At 36.2% G+C, this 25047-nt stretch overlaps 5 protein-coding genes across 7 annotated transcripts; 2 read left to right on the top strand and 3 right to left on the bottom strand.

Moving 5' to 3' along the window:
* Positions 1 to 218: 218 nt before the first annotated feature.
* On the bottom strand, positions 219 to 3703 carry LOC130079369 (beta-galactoside-binding lectin-like). The gene is made up of 4 exons (XM_056244611.1): positions 3581 to 3703; positions 1549 to 1628; positions 1298 to 1469; positions 219 to 752 (listed from the first exon to the last, which is right to left on the bottom strand). The coding sequence occupies exons 1-4, from the start codon at positions 3584 to 3586 to the stop codon at positions 606 to 608; spliced, it is 405 nt and encodes a 134-aa protein (XP_056100586.1). The 5' UTR covers positions 3587 to 3703; the 3' UTR covers positions 219 to 605.
* A 1239-nt stretch (positions 3704 to 4942) lies between these two features.
* Positions 4943 to 7613, top strand: eef2kmt (eukaryotic elongation factor 2 lysine methyltransferase). The gene is made up of 8 exons (XM_056244606.1): positions 4943 to 5099; positions 5203 to 5265; positions 5460 to 5540; positions 5642 to 5743; positions 5820 to 5953; positions 6818 to 7065; positions 7218 to 7367; positions 7471 to 7613. Exons 1-8 carry the CDS (start codon positions 5013 to 5015, stop codon positions 7569 to 7571), a joined length of 966 nt encoding a protein of 321 aa, XP_056100581.1. The 5' UTR covers positions 4943 to 5012; the 3' UTR covers positions 7572 to 7613.
* On the bottom strand, positions 7581 to 10936 carry alg1 (ALG1 chitobiosyldiphosphodolichol beta-mannosyltransferase). Its single transcript, XM_056244605.1, has 13 exons — positions 10626 to 10936; positions 10362 to 10439; positions 10166 to 10269; positions 9929 to 10077; positions 9745 to 9834; positions 9503 to 9613; positions 9242 to 9363; positions 9111 to 9149; positions 8616 to 8675; positions 8431 to 8541; positions 8184 to 8298; positions 8022 to 8097; positions 7581 to 7944 (listed from the first exon to the last, which is right to left on the bottom strand). Exons 1-13 carry the CDS (start codon positions 10897 to 10899, stop codon positions 7807 to 7809), a joined length of 1467 nt encoding a protein of 488 aa, XP_056100580.1. The 5' UTR covers positions 10900 to 10936; the 3' UTR covers positions 7581 to 7806.
* A 1038-nt stretch (positions 10937 to 11974) lies between these two features.
* cunh16orf89 (chromosome unknown C16orf89 homolog) lies at positions 11975 to 14637 on the top strand. Its single transcript, XM_056244604.1, has 8 exons — positions 11975 to 12213; positions 12836 to 12988; positions 13070 to 13220; positions 13301 to 13418; positions 13836 to 13998; positions 14084 to 14188; positions 14287 to 14364; positions 14472 to 14637. Exons 1-8 carry the CDS (start codon positions 12045 to 12047, stop codon positions 14573 to 14575), a joined length of 1041 nt encoding a protein of 346 aa, XP_056100579.1. The 5' UTR covers positions 11975 to 12044; the 3' UTR covers positions 14576 to 14637.
* Positions 14638 to 14861: 224 nt separating this feature from the next.
* Positions 14862 to 23839, bottom strand: ift70 (intraflagellar transport 70). Of its 3 annotated transcripts, none has more exons than XM_056244608.1 (20): positions 23649 to 23839; positions 23431 to 23496; positions 23040 to 23249; positions 22413 to 22469; positions 22134 to 22269; positions 21737 to 21841; positions 21532 to 21660; positions 21198 to 21247; positions 19209 to 19361; positions 19008 to 19073; positions 18662 to 18715; positions 18501 to 18566; positions 18275 to 18351; positions 17848 to 18058; positions 17244 to 17291; positions 17032 to 17103; positions 16795 to 16898; positions 16291 to 16369; positions 15646 to 15775; positions 14862 to 15367 (listed from the first exon to the last, which is right to left on the bottom strand). In XM_056244608.1, the coding sequence occupies exons 1-20, from the start codon at positions 23700 to 23702 to the stop codon at positions 15231 to 15233; spliced, it is 2004 nt and encodes a 667-aa protein (XP_056100583.1). In that variant the 5' UTR covers positions 23703 to 23839; the 3' UTR covers positions 14862 to 15230. The 3 variants fall into 3 exon arrangements, with proteins under 3 accessions (XP_056100583.1, XP_056100584.1, XP_056100585.1); XM_056244609.1 differs by having other exon boundaries at positions 18275 to 18345; XM_056244610.1 differs by lacking the exon at positions 17244 to 17291.
* Positions 23840 to 25047: the final 1208 nt, after the last annotated feature.

The raw sequence follows: 25047 nt of genomic DNA, 5'->3' as shown, positions 1-25047 counted from the left end.
AATATTTTTTAATTCATGTCATGAATTACTTATTTTAAACTGGCAGTGGGACTTCCTATTTCTGTTTGTATGATAAGCACGTGATGGAATTAAAGCTTTTGATTCACTCTCAATCTTCTCCATCTGCTTGTTTAGCATAACTAAACTTAAACACAACAACGTGAAGAAAAGACATTTCTGCCTGAACACATTAAACAGACAAAAAGACTGAGGCGTAGTTTATTGGTGAAAACAGGATATTATTTTTATTTATATCTGCCAACAGCTATAGATTGTGAATTTGTTTTAGTTAAACTGGATTTAAGAACATTATACTGTATCATATAAAAGCAGTTGATAATCTCTGATAATGGTTTACAAGTAGGCCAACCTCTAAAAGCTCATGGCAATTTACTGTAGTTGCGCTCCCTCTAGTGGTTAAGATAGACAGTGGCACAGCAAAATTAGAATGCTGATCTGGCATAGAAATAATAAGATTGTGATTGAGATTCATATTGAGTAAGTAAAAACTGTGGAATAACAGACCTGGATAAGTGACAAAATAAGGCAAAGAATCATTTAGCATTCAGGATACAACAGTGAGCCTTCTTTTTAATTTGAGTAATCTACTTGATCTCAACCCCATGGATCCTGGCCTCGCCTTCAAAGTGCATGTACTTGTACTTCTCAGCACCATGACGGTTAGGGAAGTGCATTTGAGAGCCATCAGGAAAAGTCATTAGGAAATCCTCATTGGTGAATGTGATTTTTATCTAAAGGAAAAAAAAGAAACAAGAGAGTATGCTTGTTAAAGAGGACCTATTATGCCCTTTTACAAATGCCCTTTTAAAAAAAAAACTATTCTAGTAGAGCCCAAAAACAAAATGTTGACATTGTTGCAGCATCTCTCTTCCAAGTCTGTCAGTAATGTTCTGTTTAGTTCCTGTCTCTATGAAGCACTTTCTCTGAAAGTACAATGTGCTCTGATTGGCCAACCGCTTCAAGTGTGTTATGGAAATGTCACGATCCTTAGCATAATGGCGAGTTTGAACACACTACTAACGCAATTCAACCAGGCCAGCCTTCAATCAGGAATTATTTAAATGAGGAATATTGTGCTTTTTTTCCCCATGCTCAAACAGAAACAGTAGACACTACTAAAGAAAGTTGAAAATTTAACAAAGCATAGATCCTCTTTAAAATTGCTCAATATAAGGGGCCATTACATTTCATCCACAGCTCATTTATTATCATTATCTTTATGTTTATACTCAAACAGCAGTTTCATTAAGATATATATGAAAGTCTTGTGTCTTGCCTGGAAATCCTCATTCAGATTAAATGGAAAGTTGCTCTCTCTTAGCTCCTCGCACCAGCTGCCACCCTGTAATGAATTGCACACTATAGTGCGCTGGTCACCATGGGCATCAAAACGAGGGTTAATGTGTAGAGCGATGTCCTCGGCGCTGTGACCAATGTTAATGGAAAAACTGCAATAGAACAAATGAGAGACATAACTCCTGTTGCTGTTAACATCCTAAATTCGAAAGTTACTTTGGGGAGGCTTACTTTGTAGAATCGGCCTTGGGGACTCCTGTAATTGTCAAAGTCTGTCCCACCTTGAAGGACATATTCTGCACAAGTACACCCTGTTAGACAGAGTGAGAGCTCATGTTACTCTTTATTCTAAGAGTAATTTGATTTTTGTATATCTCACAGACTGTTTTATTTGGGATATACACTATTAGTATAGCAGAACATGTGTATCCACTTAAATTTGACTTGTACAGCTGGGCACGGTGCCTGGTTTTCCCTAGAGACCAAAGAGAGACTGCAGCTGTAATGATGGAGTGCACAGAATCAGCCTCACAAAAGCAATGCAGTCAAATTTTCCAATGCGTTGATAGGAAAAGTCGGGTCCAATGGTAAAAGGCAAAGAGCCAGACTTGAACTTTCAAAAAACTGCAGATGTGGCATGGTTGCTCTATTGGAAAAACCTCTGTGCTACAAGACGGATACAAGAAGAGCTAGATCTTAAAGTTACCCTGAAATTAAAATGGTCAATTCTTACTTCTTTAATTTGTTCTTGTTCAAGAAGCCGTATACGTCACAATAGGGAAGAAAAGACTATTGCAACTTGCGTTTCATGACGACTTTAATCATTCAATCTTTAAAAACTAGTGGCCATGCCATCTCTGTGCAGATCTGGTGTAAGTTGAGAAGCCATGTTGGGTCAGCAGCTGCAAAATCACAAGCTGAATTATACAATGGCTCTATTGTGATTAACAGCTGCCAAGGAAAGTAGATTTTTATAGCTGTAGCTGGCTGAATAGTGGAGAGGAAAGATGGTCAAGAGAGAGACAGGAGGAGGAAAAGAAGGGAAAAAGGCACTTAGACTGAGAATGTGAAAGGACAGATGTGTAACAGAGGTGAATTCTTTCCACATTAGTCGGTGCGAGTAACTGTAAACCAGCTCTCAGACAGAAGCTATACTGCAGAACGACACTCTCAGAGCAGTGCGATAAGCCTCACTCTTTCTTCCTCAAATTTCTAAACTGCTTACTTTAGCTGCAAAAGGGAAGCTGGCATGCTGGAATGCTCAGTCTTAGCATTGCAAAGAATGGCTGAGTCACACTACTTTCTCTGAGCTAAGAGTGAACGTGAGCTAAAGGGTCTCCTTTTCAATGTCCCTGGGTCTGTATGGTTTCAGACCATAGTTGGGTTTGAATTGGCCAGTCTCGCTTCAGAGGATTGAACATGTTAAGGTATGATGAATTACCCTAAAATGCCGAAGGGTTACAGACTACATTGCAAACCCAATAGCCTAAGGCTATGAAGCAAACCTCTGTCCTAAATTCTCTTTCTATTATTTGATTATGGCTGCATTGCTCAATGAAAAGGCTTACATATAAAACTAATTTCAATGACACTAATGACACTAAATCCCCCCCCCCCCCCCAAAAAAAAACCCTGTATGAATTTCTTTCTTCTGCTGAACACAAAGGAAGATATTTTGAAGATTGTCGGTAACCAGACAGTTGATGTACCCCATTGACTTCCCTAGTATTTTTTCCCTACTGTCTGGTGGTTACCGACATTCTTCAAAATATCTTCCTTTGTGTTCAGCAGAAGAAAGAAACTCATACAGGTTTGAAACAACTTGAGGCTGAGTAAATGATGACAGAATTTTCTATTCATTCAACTGAGGCAAGTCAGCTTTTATGAATTGCATTTCCTATTATTTATTAAATAAAAACTTAATGTCACTGACCAGTACAACATTGTGATAGAAATGGATCTGATGATGGAACAAACAATTATGAGCATTTGTTCACACCCATTAACAATGCACGTAACTTCACACACTATGCACCATAGACAACAAACACCAATATACATAATATAGCCTACACCAATATACCTGACTTCAGCTGCTACATACGTTCATACGTAGGCTACTGTATTATTTGATTTAACTTATAATATGGAGAATGCATTCTGACATGCTCTCTTGCCTATAAACAAATACAGACAATTTGACAAAATATAGGCCTATATAAATAGGAATAATGAAGCGACGATGCGTTCTAAGATTACTCACGTCCATTTTGACTTCCTTTGAGACCCACAATGAAGTGAAATGAAGTGTCTGGAGAAAGTTACGTTGTGTGGAGGGCTTCTTATGACCACTTCGAACTAGGAGTGTTCAGATCTTCAGATGACCAATCTTTATTCCGCCCAATTGCAATTCTTTGCCTGCTCTACTTCGACCAATCGCAAAAGAGGCATGTGGAGTTGCAGTCTATTTCTAGGCATACCCTGGTAATACGCTATAAATATACATGTAACTAATTAAAACAAGCGACTTTAACCACAATGAATGCTGGTGTACGTTGCGAGCAGATCCTAATTAATGTAATTATACGCTTGTAGCCCATAGCTAATCTACTTATTAAATCTTTATTAAAATAATTGGCTTCAGTTTCCAAGATGATTAAACACGTAAATTGACAGGCTTATGAAGATATCGAAAAATGTCACACGTTGTAAAATATATTGATCATATAAGGCAATTAGTAGGCTAATGATGAGCTGCTATCATAGGTGATGTATTTGTGGTGTGAGTGCTGGAATACCCGGTATTTTGGAGCTGATGACATAAGGGCGTGGCACGTCATTGCGCTGCTTTGCGAAACTGACGAGCATTTTAACATGTCTGTGTAATTTATTTGCTTATTAATCTAAACTGTACAACCAAGAATTTCAGCACATTAGCAGCAGGTTTGTTTTGAAAGTAAGCCTATGCATTAGTCTAACTGCAAAAACCAAACTAAAACATTAAGGCTCCAGGATGTGTCGAAGTGTCACAAGCTGACCGCAAAATGAGGAAATACATTGGAGAAATGATCGAGACTCCCAAAGGGCTATATGCAATTTGAAAGAAACAATGTCAGCTTACACAATTAATTTTACAGTTTTATTGAGTTTTAAACAGTGGCCCTTTTTTCCCCAATCGAAAACACCGATTAATAGGGTAAAAAAAACTGATGAACAACGGAGAAAATAAAAAATAATAGCCTATCTGATCTCAGGATTTCGGTTTTGTCATCTGGTCAGTCAGAGAATATATTTATAACGTATTATAGGCTACAATTATGCACAAGCACTAAAATGTTTTGGCAGCAACAGATAATTGCATGCATGCCCATCTTAATCATCATCATTATCATGCCAGATGTAGAACACTTTCTAATAAATGCTTCAACATTAATAGGCTTACATAAAAAAACACTTTTAGAAAATCACATAAAACTCTACTTGCTGAGATTCACGTGGGCGAGCCTTTCTGGTCATGTGATTCTGCTGCACAACCAACCCGGCAGGTGACGCTCGAGACACACAATATCTGGACTGATACACACGAAGTAGTAGTTCACCATGGAATTCGAACATGCATCTTCCGTGTACTCTAGTAATATCAGTAGCAAGCATATTTAGGTGTTTTAAAGAGATTAGCAATATAAGAGGAAGGAATGGGCCACAAAACTAGAAAAGACGTCATACATTCCTTTCAAGTGAACTTCTTCGCTATGGGTATTTTAAATACATTTCCATGGGATGTAAGTAACACATTGACTTGCAACACCAGTGTATTAAACATTACTTACGATTGATTTTTTAGGTCTTCTTTTGTTCCATGAATAACACAATATGTTTTTGAAGTCTTTAGACAAAGAACTTACAACTTCAAAACCTTCAGACATCATAATGGACATTCTTCAGAAGGTAAAGAAGCTACTGTGAAAGTAAACGAATGAGTCAATTAATACAATTAAAGTAACTTTTTGTAGACATGTTTGCTTCCCATTTGTCTCAAGAATCCCCCCTCTTTAAAATACAGAAGACGCTTCCTAACAGAAGTGATAAAAAGGGTTGGCTTTGTTTCTTTACAAAACGTATTAAAGTAACTTTTTTTGCAGACATGTTTACATCCCATTTGTCTCAAGAATCCCCCCTCTTTAAAATACAGAAGACGCTTCCTAACAGAATTGATAAAAAGGGTTGGCTTTGTTTCTTTACAAAACTTATAAAACACGTTTTACACTTTTTCTACTGATTTTGAGATAGTACTGCTTGTTTTCATGAAGAATTATTTTTGTAGCATGAGATGATAGCCGCTGAACCTCTGGATGAACTGTATGAAGCGCTAGGAGAGCTCATGTGTGCTCAGGAGGAGGACGTATGCTACAAAACCTACTTTCTGGTAAGTTAGATCATATTAGAACTGGACCTTATTCCTATAACAGAATACGATATCAGAAAGTGTTCGATCTCAAAAGCCAACAGGTGATGCGGTTAGTCTAGCAGAGAACGTGGCCCTCATCGCTCAGGGCACCACAGGTCTGGTTACCTGGGAGGCTGCCCTGTACCTGGCTGAATGGGCTCTGGAAAATACACACATCTTCAAAAGCAAGCAAGTCTGACACTTCACAACTCTCTGGTTGATTACATTTGTTGTTTCTTTATATTATACAATTTTATGTTATACAGTGGATATATATCCAAAAATCTGAGACAACACTGAAAATCTGGGATTACCGCCATTTAACGTTTATGTAATATTTTAGAGTTTTGAGGGGAAAAAAGAAATGTCATAAAATGAATTAGAAATACTATTGCTCTAAGTACAAAAATACTAATAATCTTAAGGCACTTAAATTGATAATATAATTAGTCATTTAAAATTGTATTTAATATGCACTACTGTTCAAAAGGTTTGGGATCAGAATGGATACATTAAATTGATCAAAAGTGACTATTTACATAGCTACTAAATGTATTTACAATGAATGCTGTTCTTTTGAACATTATATTCAAAGAATCTTTAAAAAAATGTATCATGGTGTCCACACAAAAAAACATTAGGCAGCACAACTGTGTTCAACATTGATAGTAAGAAATCAAAACAGCATATTAGAATGATTTCTGAATTATCATGTGACACTGAAGACTGGAGTAATGATGCTGAAAATTCAGCTTTGGTGTCACAGGAATAAATTAAACTATTTTAAAATAGAAAACTGCTATTTTAATTTGTTAATAAGATTTCACAATTAAGCGCATCCTTGGCGAGCACAAGATTTCTTTCAAAAACATTAAAAAAAAAAACCTTACCGACCGCAGAGTTTTGAACAGTAGCGTATGGGAAACAAGAACAGAGTGACAAGCTACAAAGGTCAAAGGTCTGAATAAAGTGAAGTGACTTTCTCTATTTTGTTGATTGTTTAAATTATTACATTTATGCTGCCATAAATTTACATTTGGCCTGTACATGCAGGACAGTGCTAGAGCTGGGCAGTGGAATTGGACTTACGGGCATTGTAGTATGTCGGTCATCCAGCCTAACCAAATATATCTTCAGCGACTGCCATCAAACTGTGCTTCAGAGGCTGAAGGACAATATCACAAACTGCTTAACTAACTCTGACAGCAACAGTGCATCAGCGAGCGTGGAGGAATTGCACTGGGAAAATGTGTCTGATGAACAGCTGCAAAGAATACAGGCCAACACCATCATTGCTGCAGGTAACACAAAACCCAGAAGATATTTTCAAAATTACAGGGCACGCATTATAGTTTCAAATGTGATTTATTCTCATTTAATGATTAGAAGGTCTCTGAATAACACATAATGTCTGAGAAGTCTTCAGTAACATTGCTCTGTTTGTTTGAACCAGATGTGGTGTACGATCCTGAGACAAATGCTTGTTTGGTGAAGCTGCTGAGCAGGCTTCTAAACTGCAAAGTTCAAGAAAACCATCCTGATGTTTACATTGCATCCACTGTACGTAACCCACAGACGTATGACTGTTTCAAGGAAGAATTGGGTAGGTTTCATACTATTAATACTTTTCTATTCCATTACACTATTGGTTTAAAACATTTTCATTATTCCTGATTCTTCATAATAAATGAAACATTTATTTACAGAAAGGGCTGGACTGAGACATGTCATCATGAAGGATTCTGTTGCTCAAGTATTTCCATACAACCGAGCCTCCACTATAGAAATGATCAAAATATATGTATGACAAAAACGATCTCTTTGTAATAAAGTGTTTATTTACATATTATTTACAAGGAAAGTGTGCTTTTTAATCTCATATTCAAGTCTTTCCCAGTAGCATTGCTGCAATCCTGATTGTCCCATTGTGGGGACAGTTAGCTTAAAAATATGTACCCTGTGCAAATACCTGACAGTAACTTTCCATAGAATGGGAGTCAAAGGATTTGAGAGGATGCTACATGAGCCCATCACCTAGATGGTCAATCGCAGTGCTCTTTAATAAGCGGAAGGACGTTTTGGTCCCAATTCTCATTCCAGCGCTGCTGCCCACTTTCCTTTAGATTCTTCCTGAAGATGCCCAGTTTCCCCTGATCACCAGGGAAGTCTGAAAACAGAAGCTACATAGATACCAGAATTAGCCGTGAGCATTTATCACAAGATATTGAAGAGAAAGTCTTGATCTTGAATGTCTTGCCTTTAACTGTTGAGACAGCTCATTGGAGTCTTTGAAAATGAGCCCATTCTCCTCGTGTTTCACCAACTCATGCAAGCTAACAAGAAACAGATAATGAGCAGATGTAATTGTTCCCTGCATGACACCTAACATATGTTAGCATTACAGATCTCACAATCGTACCACTGAAAGTGTATGGCACAGACTGGCAGACAACATCCAAACATGTCAACCACTTTCATCGGAAGGTCAAGACCACTGGAGGATTTGTGCAAGCAGACCCCAAGATCAGCAGAACCTGTGCCGTAAAACATCAGAGAACAGCACGCTTATGTAAATGCGTCTATTTTAAGCCAAAACAACCAGAAGTCAGCAAAATGTGAAAGCCTGGCCTATGAACTTTATATGGTTGTTAATGAGTTCCTCGTACCAAGTAAAACTGGATAATCCTCTGCTTCTAGCCATGGAGTGCAAATCTTGACATGTTGAAATTCTTTAGAGTCAATCAGCTTCTTGTAATACTCCTTCTGAGGACCTTTACCTGTATTGACAAAAAGTGTTTGAAACATACAAACAGGCTGAACATTTATACATATTAGACTCAGTGTTGTGTACCTGTAATCACGCAGACCAATGATGGAAGTTTGTTCTCTTCCTCAACAAACTTCTCGTACTCTATTGGAGATGGAAAGAAATCAGATGTTGGAGATTACATAGTCTAGTAGGTTTTAAAATATAGTAAAAACACTAATATTGTAAAATATTATTTATATTAGAATTTAAAATAACTTCTATTTTAATATATTTTTTTAAATGCAATTGTGGTGGCAAAGCTGAATCTTTCAGTGTCACGTGATCCTGATTTGCTTTTTCTTATTAATGTTGAAAACAGTGCTGCTTAATATTTTTTATTTATTTTTTGTGGAAACTGTAATACACTTTTTTAGATTCTTTGATTAATAGAAAGTTCAAAAGAACACCATTTATTTGGATTTTCTTTTTTCTTTTATTTTATTGCATCCTTGCTGAATAAACATATTAATTAAACATTTTACTAACTTCAAACTTTTGAACAGTAGTGTATATGGAGAGATAAAAAATAATAATAACCTTGAAGGGCTTGTAAAAGAATTGAGAAGTCTTCATCCTCTGTTAGAGAACATAAATAATGAAGAGTTAGGACATTTCAATTAAGCGAACGAAGGACAACAACCCTATAGCTCAGTGTAGACGGCACTGACCCGTCCAGCTGGTGCTGCTGATAAGCAGAGCAGGTCGTCCAGCAGAGCGCGTCACAGCACCTGTTTGAGTGTTTCGCTCTGTGAAGGCTGTCAGTTCCATGTGCTCCTTAGTGACATCAGAACTAAGAAGTTATAAAGAGGAACATGTAAAGCACTAATAAAATGACAAAAACCTAAATGGCAACAGAGCTGACTGGTATTACCTACTATTTGTGCGACTTAATGGAATAAGAGCAAATGGCTCAACATGAAAATACTTACCTAGGCCTAAATGGTGAATAAACACTGCTCATTCTGACAAACAGTTCATGTTGAAGTTTCAGAGGTGTTTCTCTGAATATCGAGGGTGGCTTGTCATATAATGTGGTTGCCCTACAATTGCAAGATTAATACACTGGCTTGTATTGTTAAGAAATTAAAGTTTTAATATTATTATTATTATTACTATTAATATTATTTGATATAATAAAAAATGTATAATAAATAATTTACATTAAACATACTCAATATTCCAGTTCTTCCGAAGATCTTCCCTCATTGCGTTAGTGACACATAAGTTATTATCTGAGAAACATCCAAAGAGTTTCTCATACCTGCCAATAACACAAAGCACAGTTCAACTTCAGACATTTTCCAAATACCACTTAAAACAGTGTCCTTAAGAGATATTTTTCAAGTGTTACTTACCATTTTGCCACCTTAACAATTAGATGATTCTCCCCATGAGTAAGAGCCATTATGGTGTATCCATAGTTGTGCCAGTCTATGATGAACTGGTTTCCCCTGAAACGACTGGCCACCCATGCCACTGCTATAGCTGGCAGTCCTGGAGGGTTCTATGGAATGTACAGATGTGACTTAGAATTTCACTTTAAGACATCATCAGATATCAAAATTACTTTACTTGATAAAAGAGACAAACACCTGCATAAGGATATAGCCTTGGTCCTCAATCTTCATCAATACATAGAACAGCTGAAAAGACTGGAATATAACCTTTGAAACATACCTGAACATTTTGGGGCCAACTGAAAGGAAAATGAAGATTATTCTTTATATCAGAACGACTGTCCGTGGTCTGTTGTGCTTGTAAGTATTCTTTATATTAAGTTTGTATTACCTCTAAGCCCCATTAGTTCTGAAATAGGAAGTATGTCTATCCTATCATCCTCAAGAATGTCTTGATGAGGTTTAGTACCTATGTGAGCAAAATGTCAGTGTTAGAGGTGCTAAAAACTAGCACTGTGACCTGTGTAATGCATATACGTGATTTGTCGTTTATTAGCATGCCTTACAGACATGGGGGCTACATTTATGGGCATTTGGTATCATGCATAAAAGCAAAAAATGATGCAATGAGAAGTTCATGCGTTAAAATGTATACCAAGAAAGCCAATTAGGGTGACACTGTATCCATGTCTGCTGAGAGAGAGCGCATGATACTGCATGCGAGGACTGCGCCCTATATCTCCCAGCACCAACACGCAAACGTTCAAATGTGCAAGTTCATCTCGTCCCCTTAATCCACTGGCTAGTACAAAAATAAGCACCACTACAGCGACCGGTAGAAGAGCCCACGATAAGCTTAACCCCGATAAAAGTCCTAAAAGAACCAATGAAACTGTCACCACAGCTACTGCCGCATTGGCATCCGCCATTGTGTTTTCCTGATTATGACGTGGCTTAAAGTAGGACATGAAATTTAAAGAGACACGAACCACAGCGAATACACCTAGGCTATAATTGCATTAACATCTCTATGATTAACATTCTTAAACAGCATGTCATTCATGTCGTTCGTACATTTTGATGTTAATAATCGCTAAAAGTATACAGTTCCTGACAACAAATGAATTAAGCAAACATTTAATTTGAATAATTTTGAATGTCACAATTCACTGTATACATGCTTTTATTATCATTGCACACGACGCATTGTATAACGAAACTAGTGCAAACCTTTAGATGCTTTACGAGCGACATTATTTACATATGTACAACAGAAAAAAAGGTAAATATTAGACACACTAAACCATTAGTAAACGTGTTTCTAATATTTACTTTTTAAGCTTAAAAAAGGTGTGAAAAAAAGCTTAAAAAATGATTCGTTGAAATTAATAAAAAAAATTATGGTAAGTGGTTGCAATCAATTGATTCTCTACAAGTTGAACTTGAATTTAGTTGAACTTAATCTATTTTATTTAGTTACCTTGGTATAAAAAATGTGTAATTCCACCCCTATTTAATTGTTACTTCTACTTAACACATGTAGTTGAACTTAATACATTTTATTTAGTTACATTAGTAAAACACATTTTATAATTCCACCCCTATTAAATTGTCATTTATTTATAGCCTACCAAAAATAACTGGTCGCAGGTAAAACATAATATTAACTATTATTACTAAAATATTATATGTGCGGCTTGCAATTATTGTTAGCCTATTATTATTCCAGATTTTTTTTGTCAATGTTATCGTCAAGAAAGATGCCTATACAAACAGAGAACCTTAAAACCTTAAAGAAAGAAAGAAAGAAAGAAAGAAAGAAAGAAAGAAAGAAAGAAAGAAAGAAAGAAAGAAAGAAAGAAAGAAAGAAAGAAAGAAAGAAAGAAAGAAGTGTTTTTAAGCAAAAAGCAATTATTCGAGGCACCCCACGGTTTCAGGGGACCTGAGTCACGTGATGGATTTGCTTTGTCAAACAGCTTCGCCTTTGAAATAAGGAAAAAAGCTACTGGATAGAATAGCCTACTCCATTAACGATTTGCCCCGTTTGTTTTTCTATATTCTTAAAGCTCTTAAAATGTGGTTTCCTTTCCTCGTACTTATCCTTCTCTCGTCTACAATTGATTTATCAAACCAGGATGTGATTGATAACATACTTATGAGTTTATCCAAGGGAATCACATACTTTGATATGCAGGGCAGAAACATCAACCTGGACGGTGTTGTTGGATACATAATACTTCAAGGTAAACCATTATGTTACAGTTTGAATCTATTCAAATAGCCTAGGCTGTGTTTTAAAACAAGTTTGTTTGAGTGCCATAATAATTCAACTATTATTATTATTGATTAGCCTGCATAAGTTTGCAATGTGCAGAACAAAAACATTTATCTTTCATGTAGCTTTTCAAGAGTCTTATTTAATGGACAGATTTAGCTAGGCTACTTGACACTGGAATCGGTTGTAAAATTAACTGAGCCCAGTTCGTTTCAGGATTGTCGATGTTTAAGGGAATCTCTATCAGTAATTCGAGTCTGTTGAGGTTATCCTCGTCCTCGCGCAATCAATATTGTCTTTTGGTGCCACTTGCGCTGTTAAGCTATAACCATTATTTATCTTAACGACTTTTTAAACAAAACACTAAAGTTTTTTATGATTAGTTTTATGAATAGTTGTTTACAGATTTATAAAGTAGGCTAAATAAAAAAATCCCACATTTTTAGAGCCTCGGCGGTTTATGTTGACCTCCTTTTGGAGGGTTCAGTGCTTTATTAGAGGGCTCAGACCCCCCATAATCTGATGGTTTTCTGAAGTAAATAATCCATCATTGGTTCACCATTAGGCGTATGTCTGCTTATATAATTCAGCGCAGCTGCGGGAGGCAACACGAACTTGGCCGCATTCGGATTTTCTGAGTCTCTCTCAGCGCGCAGCTGCCGTTTCTATGCTGAAGAGACTGAACAAGAGCCTTTCTACTGCCGTCAACGCTCTTCAGGAGACAGACCCCAATTACTTCAAAGGTAATACTCTTTGAAAAGAAACCCTATTCAAAATCAAGTCTAATAATGACATAGAAAACCTGAACTGTTTCTCCTGAGCAGAGTTTGAGCCCATTTTGCACAGCTCCTTTTGGTCCCTGCCTGCAGAATGGGGCTCCACAGACCCCTCGCTGGTTTATACCTCAGTGAGGTCTATGGAGTGCTATGATGAGCACCTGAGTGACAAGTGCATGACTCTTCTTCTAGGAACATGGTAAGACGATTGTAGAATAGAATAAAAATATAATCAAAAAGGTATAAATATCAGTACGGTAACTGTTATTTTATTGAAAGGAAAGACAATGGAACCCCATGTATTGTGACTAAGTCCTGTAGAGACACAATGACACAGTTTGGATGTCCACACTATTCCCTGTCCCACCAGCTACTGTACTTCATGATAGGAACAATGGTAACCACTCTATTAATCTTTACTATATATAAGCAAATGATTGTTTACCTTTTGTTAATGGCATAGTTCACCCAAAAATAAATATTTACACTCATCCTCAAGTTGTTCCAAACCTGTATGAGTTTCTTTCTTCTGTTGAACACAAAAGATATTTTGAAGAATGTTGGTAAGCAAACATTTGATGGTCCCACATTGACTTCCATATAGGGAAAAAATACTATGGAAGTCATTGGGGACCATCAAATGTTTGCTTACCAACATTCTTTAAAATATCTTCTTTTGTGTAGGGTGAGTAAGTGATGACACATTTGTCATTTTTGGGTGAACGATCCCTTTAAGAACAGAGAAAGTATAACACATTTCTGGTGTACTCTGAAGTAAATCTGTGTACCTTCAGTCTGACACTTGTGTCCTCAGAAAGGGTGCTCCAGAATGCTCAAGGGGGACCTGAGATTGTCTCGTGTCAACATAACTGTGGAACATTATAAGAGAATCTTCTGCACCAACATGATAAAAAGCAACCAGGACATTTTCAAGAATGGTCTTACTGGCCAAATGCAGGACATCTTCATAGAAAACAGTTAGTATATGCAGAGTGAATCAATCAATGGAGAAAAATTCTTATAACATCCACTTAATGCATTTTTTTTTTTTTTTTTTTACAGTTCTTTTATGTGGTTTAGTGGGATTTTCAGACTTCTATAAACTGGACTGGTTACAGTCTATTTTAACATGGCAAGACCAAGAAGTGGGTTGTTTTGGCAAAGAAGGTGAGTTAAATCATGTTAAATATATAATATCCTAATCCTAATGAACGGTTAAAATGACCTTTTAAACTGTCAATTGCGATATTGTTTTTCCCCCTCAGAGGACATCTCCCAGATCTTTGAGGAATTTTTGGATGCACCCCACAAACGGGTGAAAAGAAGGGAAAAAACGCTGACAGGTGTTAGTTTGCTCTTAACGATGCAGTCGTTAATAAAAATGAATTACTTCATTAACATGACACAGTTATACTGTCTGAAACTAACTCGTATATGTTTCTTTTCATAGATGGCTGCTCAAGTCATATGACAGGCGTTGCAGTGAGCACATTAGGAGGTTTTCTCAACTATTACCTTTCAGAGCAGGACATAACGAAGAGACCCTTAATTTAAAGGCCATGCTTAATGAGATAATGGTCCCAGAGCCCGATTTCCTTCTTTATCAGGCTTTAGGTGTATTTGGTATTTATTCTTTCCTCTATGATCACTTCTCTGTGATTGTGTGGTAGATTTAATGCTGTCTAGGTGAAAACAACATGATGCAAAGAAGGCCAAAATAGCCAGGAAAACCTTTACAGGAAAATACTTTTTAATAAAATCAAATTAACAAAATGTATACTTTATAATAAATAAAGAAAATCTACTATGATGCATTTTTTATTCTGAGGAAAAATAACCAAACTGTACAATTTGAATGCCTCCCATGTTAATGCATTGAGCATAAAAGGTTAAATAGAGGCATCATTTTAACATGAACAGAGCTTAGTTTAAATGAAAACAAAAATGCCCTTCTTTGGTTAATATTTTCTCTTTCATGTTTGGAGGGAGTGAACCCCTGTGGGCTCATTATTACAGAGAACGCATACTTAAAAATGGATGTTTGACTTTTAGTCCAGACACAGCATGATCTCTCCAAAGCTGCTTAGAAAGTAGCCATGTTGACATGTCTTATTAGTCAAACCACCATCTATGCCAGTGAGAAAATTGTGGTCTGTGATGAATATTTTCCCAATATCTTGTTCTAATATAGATATCTGATGTGTAAGGATTACTCATTCCATCCTGTGACTTCATAGAAGAGAGCTTTTATCAGGCGAGATTCATATGTGACGGTGTTCTTGCCAATGTGCATGCGGTCCTCCTCCAGAGGCTGCTCTATGATGGCAGGCACATCTTTACCATACACTAGAGGGGAGGGTTAAAAAAGTAATTAGTCCCATGGAGAATCTCATGATTGAAAATTAATTAACGTCTCAGCTTTCAAAAAACAGCATTTCATCCCCACTGATTTAAACAATCAAAACAACAGTGAACTCATAATCACTGGATTAGGTTTTGATGCTTTCCGTATTACAGGAGGATTATAGCTTTGCACTGGCACAGTCCTGCTACATTTGAATACAGAACCTGTTTTAGAGGGACTATCTGTGGGATCAGACCACTTCTTTAGAGGAAATACTTACATTCACAGTGCTCAAGGAACTGAATGCACTCTTGCACCACTGGATCCCTGAGCATGATCATGTGTTTGGCCATGTTTTCCAGTAGTGAGAGAAAACATCTCTTAGCATAGAACCACGTGTCTGTTCCAAGCTAAAAACACAGGACGTCATTGTCATGCCAAGCACAAATAACTATATAATATCACATGGCATCACATCAGTAAAACCAGAAAACATTGGTTGAACTTGAGGCTAAAGAACTTTAGGAAACCCTAGGAAATTCAACATGTTTAGAAAGGATCTAAACAAACATGATTTTTTTGGGGGGGATTTAAATGTACATATTCAGTACCGACTCCTGGGTGACATGAGACCAAAGGCAGAGATGGGGTGCAAAAGGAAGTGCAGTAGCAATCCAGTGTTGTACATCTGCTACAGTGTCATGAGAGCGAGAATGCTGAGGTCTGAGTAACACTGTTTATGCAGCTGGATACAGTCAAGACCTCTTCAATTGATATTTGTGAATACACAAAAATAACATGTTGAGGATGGTAACAGAGCTAGACTGAGAGAAATACAGCAAGTAAGGAATATGAAAGTTTATGTGCTTGTTTGAACACACAAAAAATGGCTTTTATTAAAAACATTAAATTAAATATTGATTACCTTTTTGTTGTATGGCTCAAGACTCTTTATGACACGAGAAATACCAAAGTCATAGTTCCCTTTAGCACAGTACAAAGTCCTGTAAGAAATTATGTATTATAATTATTACAGATAATCATTCTAATATGCTGATTTGCTGCTAATTTCTTATTATTTTTATAAATGTTGATAACAGCTGCTTAATGTTTTTGTGGAAACCGTGATCTTTGTTTAAAAAGTTCAATTTGAAATAGAAATCCTATCTTTTTTAACTGTCTCCTTTGATCAATTTAATGCATCTTTATGTCTAAAGTATTCATTTTCTTTTAAAAAAAAGATACTGACCACAAACTTTTAAACGGTAGTGTAATTTACACAGACTGCTCTCATAATGTCATCTTTTGTTTATAATGAAATTTCATAAAGTAAAAGTAAAGTGAAAAATAGTACCTGTACATACTGGATTAGATACAAAGTGTTATTGTGGGTTGATTTAACACAATTATGTAAAAATATTGTACATACCCGATTACAAGGTTTACAATACACAGATGAAAGACTTTTTTGTCTGGCTCTTCATAAGAGATCTGCTCCTCTTCTTTCTCTATCTTCCTCATCAGTTCCTCTGCCTGTACACACACAGAGGTGGACCAGAAGGTTAAAATTAAATTAAATAAAAAAACACAAAGAGAAAAATATGATGAAACAAGGCTGCTCCAATTAGTATAAATATTTATATTGAAATAAGATTCAAATCTTTACCTCTTCATTTTGGCTGGTCATGATGTATGACACGCACAGGTTAGCAAGAACAATTGCACTAACGTTAAGGATCTACGGGACAAAATGTGAATCAATTTCAAGGATTCTAATAACAGACACTCTTCCACAAAAAAAAAAAAGAAGAAGAAACATCATGCTGCAAACTCCATGCAGTCACACAGCAAAACTCCAGGAGTCACAGATCGTTTTACCGAGGGTTTTGTTTTGCAGGGACACTCTTGAATGTTACACAGTTCCAGCTAGCAAGCAGAGGAGCAAAGAACATGTTTTCATTTGAAATGTTTAGATTTGTTATATAATTGTCTGCTGTGCCAAGTACTTCAACATAGAAATGTGACCCACCATCCAATGTCACCAATGTGACCCACCATCACAGGAAATCGTATACACAATAAATCCATGAGTCATCAAAGATGAACTACATGTCTTCCGATCCCTCTTGAGTTCAGTGTTATTATATTATTTTAATTTGTTTAAAAACACATCTGGATCCCACTGTTTATGCTAAATACTACTGGTTGTTTTTTAATGACCAATCAAAATACAGATATCAGCCAGATATACATGATGAAATGTGACTAATTTTACACAATATTTACCGATTTATATTAAATATATGTATATAAAAAAAGGAACACAACCTATTTTCAAACTAGATTCTTACTAAACTATACTTCTGATTTTCTAAATTATGGTACTACAGAGTGCAGACTTTATGAAGACTGACTTTATTTCGTAAGTTAACATTCTTATTTTCATCTAAAAGAAAAGCGCATTCAGCAACATCATACTTACATTATCATAATGCTTCTTAACGATGGGCTCATAGAAACCAATGGCTTCTTTATATTTGTTATCTTGCATGAAGAGCACATGAGCAACATTAAGTTTCCAAGTATCATGCTCATTGCAGAACTCCAGTGACTTGTGGAAGATCTTTTCCACCATGCTGTAGTTCTCACGGTTCCAGTAGATTTTGGCCTGTGCCATTAGCACAGGAATGTACCTTTTAAAAAAAGTAAAGAAAAACACAGAAACGTATTTATATGCAGTGACCATTTTACATTCATTTACATTAATGAAGTAAGGAACAGAAATCTAAGAATGAAGCTTTAGTAATCTCTTCTTATAAAAGTTGCTTTGGATAAAAGCATCTGCTAAATGCATAAATGTAATGTAAGTTTATGTTAATAAATGTAATGTAATGTAAATGTAAGTTTACCTCTCAAGAACCTCGTCATAGTCTTGGACATGTTTTTTTAAGGATTCGTCATCCCGACTATGCCTTGCTTCCTGCACCTTAAAGGAAAGAGATTTTAGTTTCTAAATTCGAATGAGCCTTTTCAGTGTCAGACACATTGATTTAATGGTGTATTCAGGGAGTAATATTTGACATAAGCAGACATAAATAATGTAAATTCTTATATGGGAAAATGCCAAGCTGTAACCTGTTTTGTAACCTTGCGTAGTTGCTCAGTCAGTTTTCCAGCAATTTCATCAAATTTTCGGAAAGCCTACATCACATACAAAGTTAAATTCATTAAAAAACAAAAAACAAATGCTCACTAGGTACTTGCCAACTCAGAAAACTCTGCAAAAGATCACTTACTTCCTCAGGTGCTGTCTGGCATGTGATCATGGCATCCAAGAACTCATAGAGGTACTATAAAGAGAAAACAAAAATGAGCCCAATTATAGTCTTGATGCAAGTTCAGACCGATACGTCAATATGAATGAGGCAGCTCTGTAATTATCACCTGATGTGTTATTACTTGCAAATGCCTTATGGCCACAGGAATCGATGTAGATGTTATTACTGGAATGACTATCTGGGCTAATAAAAAGTAGAGACTTGTTTCTACATGATTGCATTTTCTAATTCTAAAATTGCTAACTGTGCACATACAACAGAGCTTATGAGAAATAAAATTGCTATGAAATAATATCTGCTTTACCGGTGTGAGAAACGTGTAAGTGAGATGAGCATTTTCAGCCAAGACATCTGCGGCGAGGTCAAAGTACTGCAGATGGAAAAAGCAAAGAAATCTCACTTCTTGAAAGAAAAATACAATACAGTGTCTTTAAAGCTGAGTTGCATAATTTCTATGCCACCAACCAATCGATTTCCTGAACACTCATCAATGAAGTGCGCTCACCTCATATTTACAGTAAAGCAATAATAAGTTGCCAAAAGTGATAGGAGGGAAGGGGTTTTGCTGAAGGAGAAAAGCAAGTTTCTCAAAACCCTCTGTGGGCTTGGTGTCAATGTTCATTAGGGCCTGGTTGTGAAGAGTGACTGGATCCAGCTCCTAAATGTAAAAAAAGAGATATTTACAATGGACATAATCATCATTTCTATGGTTGATAGACTTCCAAAATAAAAACATTTCTAACACATAGAAATAGAAAAAAAGAGCAAAAAAAGGATAACTGCTATTGACATAAATTACTAATGGTAAACCATCACGGTGACATTCTGGTACACTAGAGGGCAGCATATGTTCGCTTGTACATTTCTCTAAAAAGATATGCATGGAGAGTTATTTATCAATAAACTAACAGTGAAATTCCACAGTATTATTGTAAGGTTAATCCAAAATCAGCTAAATAAGACATTTTCTTTCTATTTAGGATCTCTTTCAATGAAATAGCATAACCATGTGAATATTGTATAGCATTTGCGCTGGTGCATTCCTTGCGCTAGTCCTCCTAACTACAGATGCAGTGTTTAAAAATAACTGTCCTGCAGGAAGAAACAGTGTATTTAATGAGTGCTTATGTAAGATGGATCACTGTTTGGATTCATTAACTTTTAGGTGCCAGCACAAAAACATGTCCCTGCAGCCTACCATCATTCCAGCTAGCAGGTGTGGGCTTACCAGCTCTCACAATACAAACCCCTGCTGAAAAGGATTAAACCTGCACCGGAATCACAATAACAGCAAATTCCCAATGCATAACTACAGACATTCTTCTAAGTATTTGGGAAAATTAAACTTATATTGTGCTTTTAAAGTAAAACTGACTTGGTTGTTTTCTTTCTCCTGAAATGGGCGGCACATGGTCTGTCAATATAGGATAAAAGTTCTGCAAGTGTGCATGTGAACTGGCAAGCCTATGACATTGATTCACAAGAAGCTATCCTGCAAGAGTGAGCACGCTCAGATCAAACAGCATAACTAATGAAGAAAATATTCTCTTGACAGGCATCTCATCTTATCCGGCAGCCTTTGTTTTCAGCATTGCTACAGAAATGAGAAGAACTAAATCACATGGAAATATACAGTAATAAAATAGTTATGTGCTATAAATACATTAACAGGTGCTTTTGGTGGTCAGATTACAATCGGACAGCACTTGAATACATTTAAAGTCAAGTGTAAATCAGATTGTGCGTGGATCACTGAAACCACCTTCGGAGAGATGGTTTCTGATTTCAGTTGATGAAGTATAAATGCCACAAGGTATAAATGCAAATGTATTTTGATTAAAGCAATATCTAATGATCACGTTGATTAAATAACATATAATGAGGTGGCGCTACGAATAATAATGATCAATCACTTTGATGGACTAGGTTGTACATTTTTTCATCATGCTCTATTTTTATCAGTCTTTAAAGAGCTTTTGCTTGCAAAATATGAATAAGTCAACAGACACTGAGGTCTTGCAATCTGCTCGCCCAATTTAATGAACAATATCCCATAAATGATTTCACTCGACTACACTTAAAATCTCTAATTTCTCTCCCCAAATCCTTGCTTGCGTTTCCCTCATGATCTGTTTTTTTTTTTTTTGCAGGAGCACTTTAAAATGTACCTTTTTCTTCTGATATAGTCCCTATTAGCATCCTTTACTTTTTAGCGGGACAGCACAATAGACCATATACTTTATGAAAATAATTACTGTTTTACTGTAAACCATTTCTGTTTTAAAAATTCTGTAAATGGCAGAAAACGTATGGTAAATGCAATCTCTGATGCAATATGCAAGTGCTGTTTTCCTAAAGAATGGATAAGTGCGAACAGACACATTTGAATGCAGTTCTGCTAAACAATATCCAGAAACTATCCGGATAGGAAATGCATGCGAATGCCAAGTGTCAATGGGGCAAAGTGTTATCACAGAGGTGACATTTTTAGTACCTCTTCTGATCTGGGGGGCATGTCAGTCAGTGCTTCTTGTGCTGCAGCATCTGCAACAAAGAGTTAGCGATAAGAGGCCAGTATTACTGAATTACATTCACTGAAGTTCAATAGTAACTGCTAGAGTAAGCAGTCAAAACAGAGCATTGTATCACCCTCTGCTAAATTTTGCACAAAGGCACTGAGCAAAACACTGAATCCTGGGAGGCCATAGATTCTTCTAATGGATTTGTGGTTTATTATACGCTATGAATAAATAGAGTGCACATCAAAAAGTATATGATAGGAAGGCGCCAAAGTGAAACATCATGTCGGATGGTTTATCTCTACTTACAGTTCTTCAGCTGGTATTCAATAGCTGCTTTCAGATTAAAGGCTTCAATCAAAGCGGTTTCATGCAGGACAAGGGTGTTGCCGACACTTCTTACATCAATGCCTTCTGTTGTCATTCCAATACTGAGTTCTATAGACATAAGAATCATTCACTGAAATTAACTGTATAACATCACACATCTTAAAAGATTTTCTGTTACACATACCTGGATGCTCTCTGATTCCACGTTCAATAATTTCCGCAATATATTTGAGTGCTGAAGCGTACTGCTTTAAACTGTAGTAACAGAGTGCTATATTGTATGCCAGATCTGTAACAGAAAAAAACAATCAGACATAGTCCAGCACAGCTAGTTTTTGGAAACATCACAGTGTGTCAAAAGGTCTCCATACCGCATTCATTTCCATAAAAATCTAAATTACTACCTTTACGCAGTGTGGTCAACCAGTCAATGTTATGTTTTGTTACTCTCAGCTAAAAAATTACTGGGAGAGACCAGTTTGTGCGTTTGTCTGTTTTGTCTATTAAGCTCCTGCATGCAGACACCACAAACACACACAGTTATAATCAACGGAACCAGTGCTAAAGAAGCTCATGCTCACCTGGCTGGTAGCCCAGTACGTTCATGGCGGACATAAACTTTTTGCAAGCCTCTTCATACTCGCCCTCCTTATAAAGCAAACACCCGAGATCCACATCGTAGTCTGGATCATCCTGAGGCAACTGCTCAACCAGAGTCTGCAGAAGTAAAACCAAATATTCCAACAAAATAAACAGTCGTTCATGTGGTCAGATGGTGATTCATTTTCCACATGGAAGAAGGAGAGGGTTTGGAATGGAATGAGGGTTAAAAAAAATAATGGAAGAAAGAAAGTTGTTACCTTTGCTCCCGAAAAATCTTCCTCTCCATATTTAATGGCAGCTTGCAGTTTGATCATCTGTTTAGAAATAGGATGAATAATGATATTTATTTTTTTAAATACTATTATTTTTAAAGGTATACAATGTGACATGTTATGATCTTCACAGTAAACAAAAACGAACTGTTATTTTGACTGACACTACTGTTTAAAAATGTGGGCTCGGGCGTAAGATTTTTAAAATGTTTTTAAAAATAAGCCCCTTATGCTCACCAAGGCTGCATTTATTAAAAAAAAAATTGGGGTTGCTCCTCTGATCTTTACCAGTCTATGATCTTTACAGATGCTGAACTTCTTTGTGACTTTAGTCACTCATGATGACTCTTCTAACATTTATCATAAAATGCTAAATTTACCATAAAAATCTAGGATACCTTGTAGGAATCCCAGAAATGTGGAGACACATATGTGGAATACTCCTCAAAATAAGGCACCAAAAATAAACAATAAAAATTCTAGCTAGCCAGTTTCGAGATAGATGGTCAGGTCACATCTACAAATTTGATGCCACAAGCAACTCAATAACCTTTCCTGCAAAACAGTTTTAAGGTTCTTTGCAGATGGGACAAAACTTAATAAGTGTGTTACCTTAGTATGACTAGCTGTGCTGTCTAAGAGAAAAGTAGCCTTCATGGCCTCTGGGAATACACACGCTCCATATAGAGACTGGGCGTAGTAAAGTTTGTAGTCTTCCACCTCTGAGTGAAGCTGTGTCAGCTGTTCATAACACTCTGCTGCATTAGTGAAGTCCTGCATGTGATAGTAGCAGTAGCCTAGGAGAGACAGAGCAGCCCTGGACTGGACAAACAAAGAGAGATTGTCAGATCAAATATCAGTATACTATTGATAAAGGAATATATATAATATATATATATATATAAAATTGGTAAGGTTTCTTTAACAAAAGAGAGCACAACTGGAAGCAAAGGACGTTTGATTCAATGTAAAGAATGAGTCCAGTTTGACTCCTGTAACTTACTTTAGTGTGTTTCTGATGTTCTTTGCTCAGAATATGAATTGCGTCTCCATATCGCCCTTCTTTTATCTTATAAAGAAATAAATAAGGATTAGTAAAAAGCCAATCATTTAATAAATCATAAAACGACACACGCTTCGCTAAAAGCAAGCAAACAGCTTAAAAGTACAGTGGTAACTAAGCTAACGTTAGCCTGTTAGCTTGTGCAGCTAATCACTGACCATTTTGTACACGGTGGCCGTGTATTCGCCGTCTTTAATCGTTGTTAGCGGCATTATCGAACACAATCGCTACATGTAGCTGTAAGTTATCCCATAAACAAAAACGTTGAGATTAATAAAGTTAACGTTAAAGATGCAACCTTCTGTGTTTTCAGAGACACACGACGCAACCGTCCTGTCGCTTAGCAACCTTTTCAAAAACGGATGTGACATATTCATTATTATTCTGCAGAGGCTGAAAGACATCTTATTTGTGCTTTAATCTTTTTGTCATAACATACAGTATTGGAATATGCTGTGAATTTCTTCATTTTATATAGCCTATAGGCTATAAACAATTATACACAAACAAAATTTATACACAAACAAAACTCAAATTCCAGACAGACTTGTATTTGTTTGTTTGTTTGTTTTTAACGGCATGCCAGCTTCTGTGGCATTTTTCATGGCGACTATATCAGGTTTTAACAATTTATTTTTGCTAAAAACTCTCAAACTATATTTCCGTACAGACTTTAAAAATGAAAGAGGCTCCCTTTAAAAATATCTACTAAAAAAATAATAGTAATGTGTCAGGCTACAAAAAAAAACAGCAAACAAACATAAATAAGAGCAAAAAAAGGTGCAATACATTTTTCTTTTTGTATTATTTCACACTTAATACAAACTTTCACACGTATATTATTTTATGGCAATTACAGAACACACTCTAAAAGTGCATGCTAACTTTATTGGTTAAGCACAGAAGTCACAAATAAGCAAAACAAATCCTTACAGAACTCTTTGAACCTCAAGGGAGAGTTTTGACATTCAAATCATTGTGGCTTGCTCATACAAGCCAAGTGTTTGGAAAAGATGAGGGAATGTTTTAAAACAGGAGGGAGTGTTTTTCAGTTTTGGAACAGACTGGTGCAGCTACCCAGACACAGAACTGCAGGGGCACTTGAAAAGAGCTCACATCTTCCCAAACTCTCTGACTGGTAAGTAAACATGGGTATTTAGACCTGCACAATTCTATAATTCCAGAATCTAGACTGTTTTAGGCTCTTCGTATCAGTTCAAATTAAATCAAATTTCATATTTAAAACTTTTTAAATGCATTTGATATATTCATATATTGTTTTTAATATATATATATAGTTTATTTCTTTTTTATTCTATTTTTACATGCACATTGTTTTATAAAATGTAGTTTTCTTACAGACCATGAAGAAAATTTCATGCACAGCCATCAAGCAAGTCAGCACAGATTGTGCCCTGAAACCAAATACAGTGTTTATGCACCAATATTATTTTTAGGATTAAGATTAATAGTGAGTTTAGCACAGGTCTTGATTTATCTCTCAGTAAACATACATAATCTGCTTAGAGTAGAGGAAAAGACCGGGGCAGGCATTTC

This window comes from Rhinichthys klamathensis, unplaced genomic scaffold (genome assembly GCF_029890125.1).
Source record: "Rhinichthys klamathensis goyatoka isolate OS25496 unplaced genomic scaffold, OSU_Roscu_1.1 h1tg001019l_1, whole genome shotgun sequence".
Lineage (NCBI taxonomy): Eukaryota > Metazoa > Chordata > Actinopteri > Cypriniformes > Leuciscidae > Rhinichthys > Rhinichthys klamathensis.
The sequence above is the reverse complement of the archived record's forward strand: the minus strand, read 5'-3'. Positions and strand labels throughout refer to the sequence as shown.

Coding starts and splice junctions, on each gene's coding strand:
- eef2kmt (XM_056244606.1), top strand. CDS start 5,013: ATGGGCCACAAAACTAGAAAAGACGTCATACATTCCTTTCAAGTGAAC. Junction 5,266..5,459: donor TAATGGACATTCTTCAGAAG/GTAAAGAAGCTA, acceptor CTTTTTTTGCAG/ACATGTTTACATCCCATTTG. Junction 7,066..7,217: donor CAACACCATCATTGCTGCAG/GTAACACAAAAC, acceptor TGTTTGAACCAG/ATGTGGTGTACGATCCTGAG.
- cunh16orf89 (XM_056244604.1), top strand. CDS start 12,045: ATGTGGTTTCCTTTCCTCGTACTTATCCTTCTCTCGTCTACAATTGAT. Junction 12,989..13,069: donor AGACCCCAATTACTTCAAAG/GTAATACTCTTT, acceptor TCTCCTGAGCAG/AGTTTGAGCCCATTTTGCAC. Junction 13,999..14,083: donor GGACATCTTCATAGAAAACA/GTTAGTATATGC, acceptor TTTTTTTTACAG/TTCTTTTATGTGGTTTAGTG.
- alg1 (XM_056244605.1), bottom strand. CDS start 10,899: ATGGCGGATGCCAATGCGGCAGTAGCTGTGGTGACAGTTTCATTGGTT. Junction 9,835..9,928: donor ATTGTTAAGGTGGCAAAATG/GTAAGTAACACT, acceptor TGTTATTGGCAG/GTATGAGAAACTCTTTGGAT. Junction 7,945..8,021: donor AGCTGTCTCAACAGTTAAAG/GCAAGACATTCA, acceptor GTATCTATGTAG/CTTCTGTTTTCAGACTTCCC.
- ift70 (XM_056244608.1), bottom strand. CDS start 23,702: ATGCCGCTAACAACGATTAAAGACGGCGAATACACGGCCACCGTGTAC. Junction 21,248..21,531: donor TGAATACCAGCTGAAGAACT/GTAAGTAGAGAT, acceptor TCTTTGTTGCAG/ATGCTGCAGCACAAGAAGCA. Junction 19,074..19,208: donor TGCTTTACTGTAAATATGAG/GTGAGCGCACTT, acceptor TTCCATCTGCAG/TACTTTGACCTCGCCGCAGA.
- LOC130079369 (XM_056244611.1), bottom strand. Junction 1,470..1,548: donor CCCAAGGCCGATTCTACAAA/GTAAGCCTCCCC, acceptor GTTCTATTGCAG/TTTTTCCATTAACATTGGTC. Junction 753..1,297: donor ATCTGAATGAGGATTTCCAG/GCAAGACACAAG, acceptor TTTTTCCTTTAG/ATAAAAATCACATTCACCAA.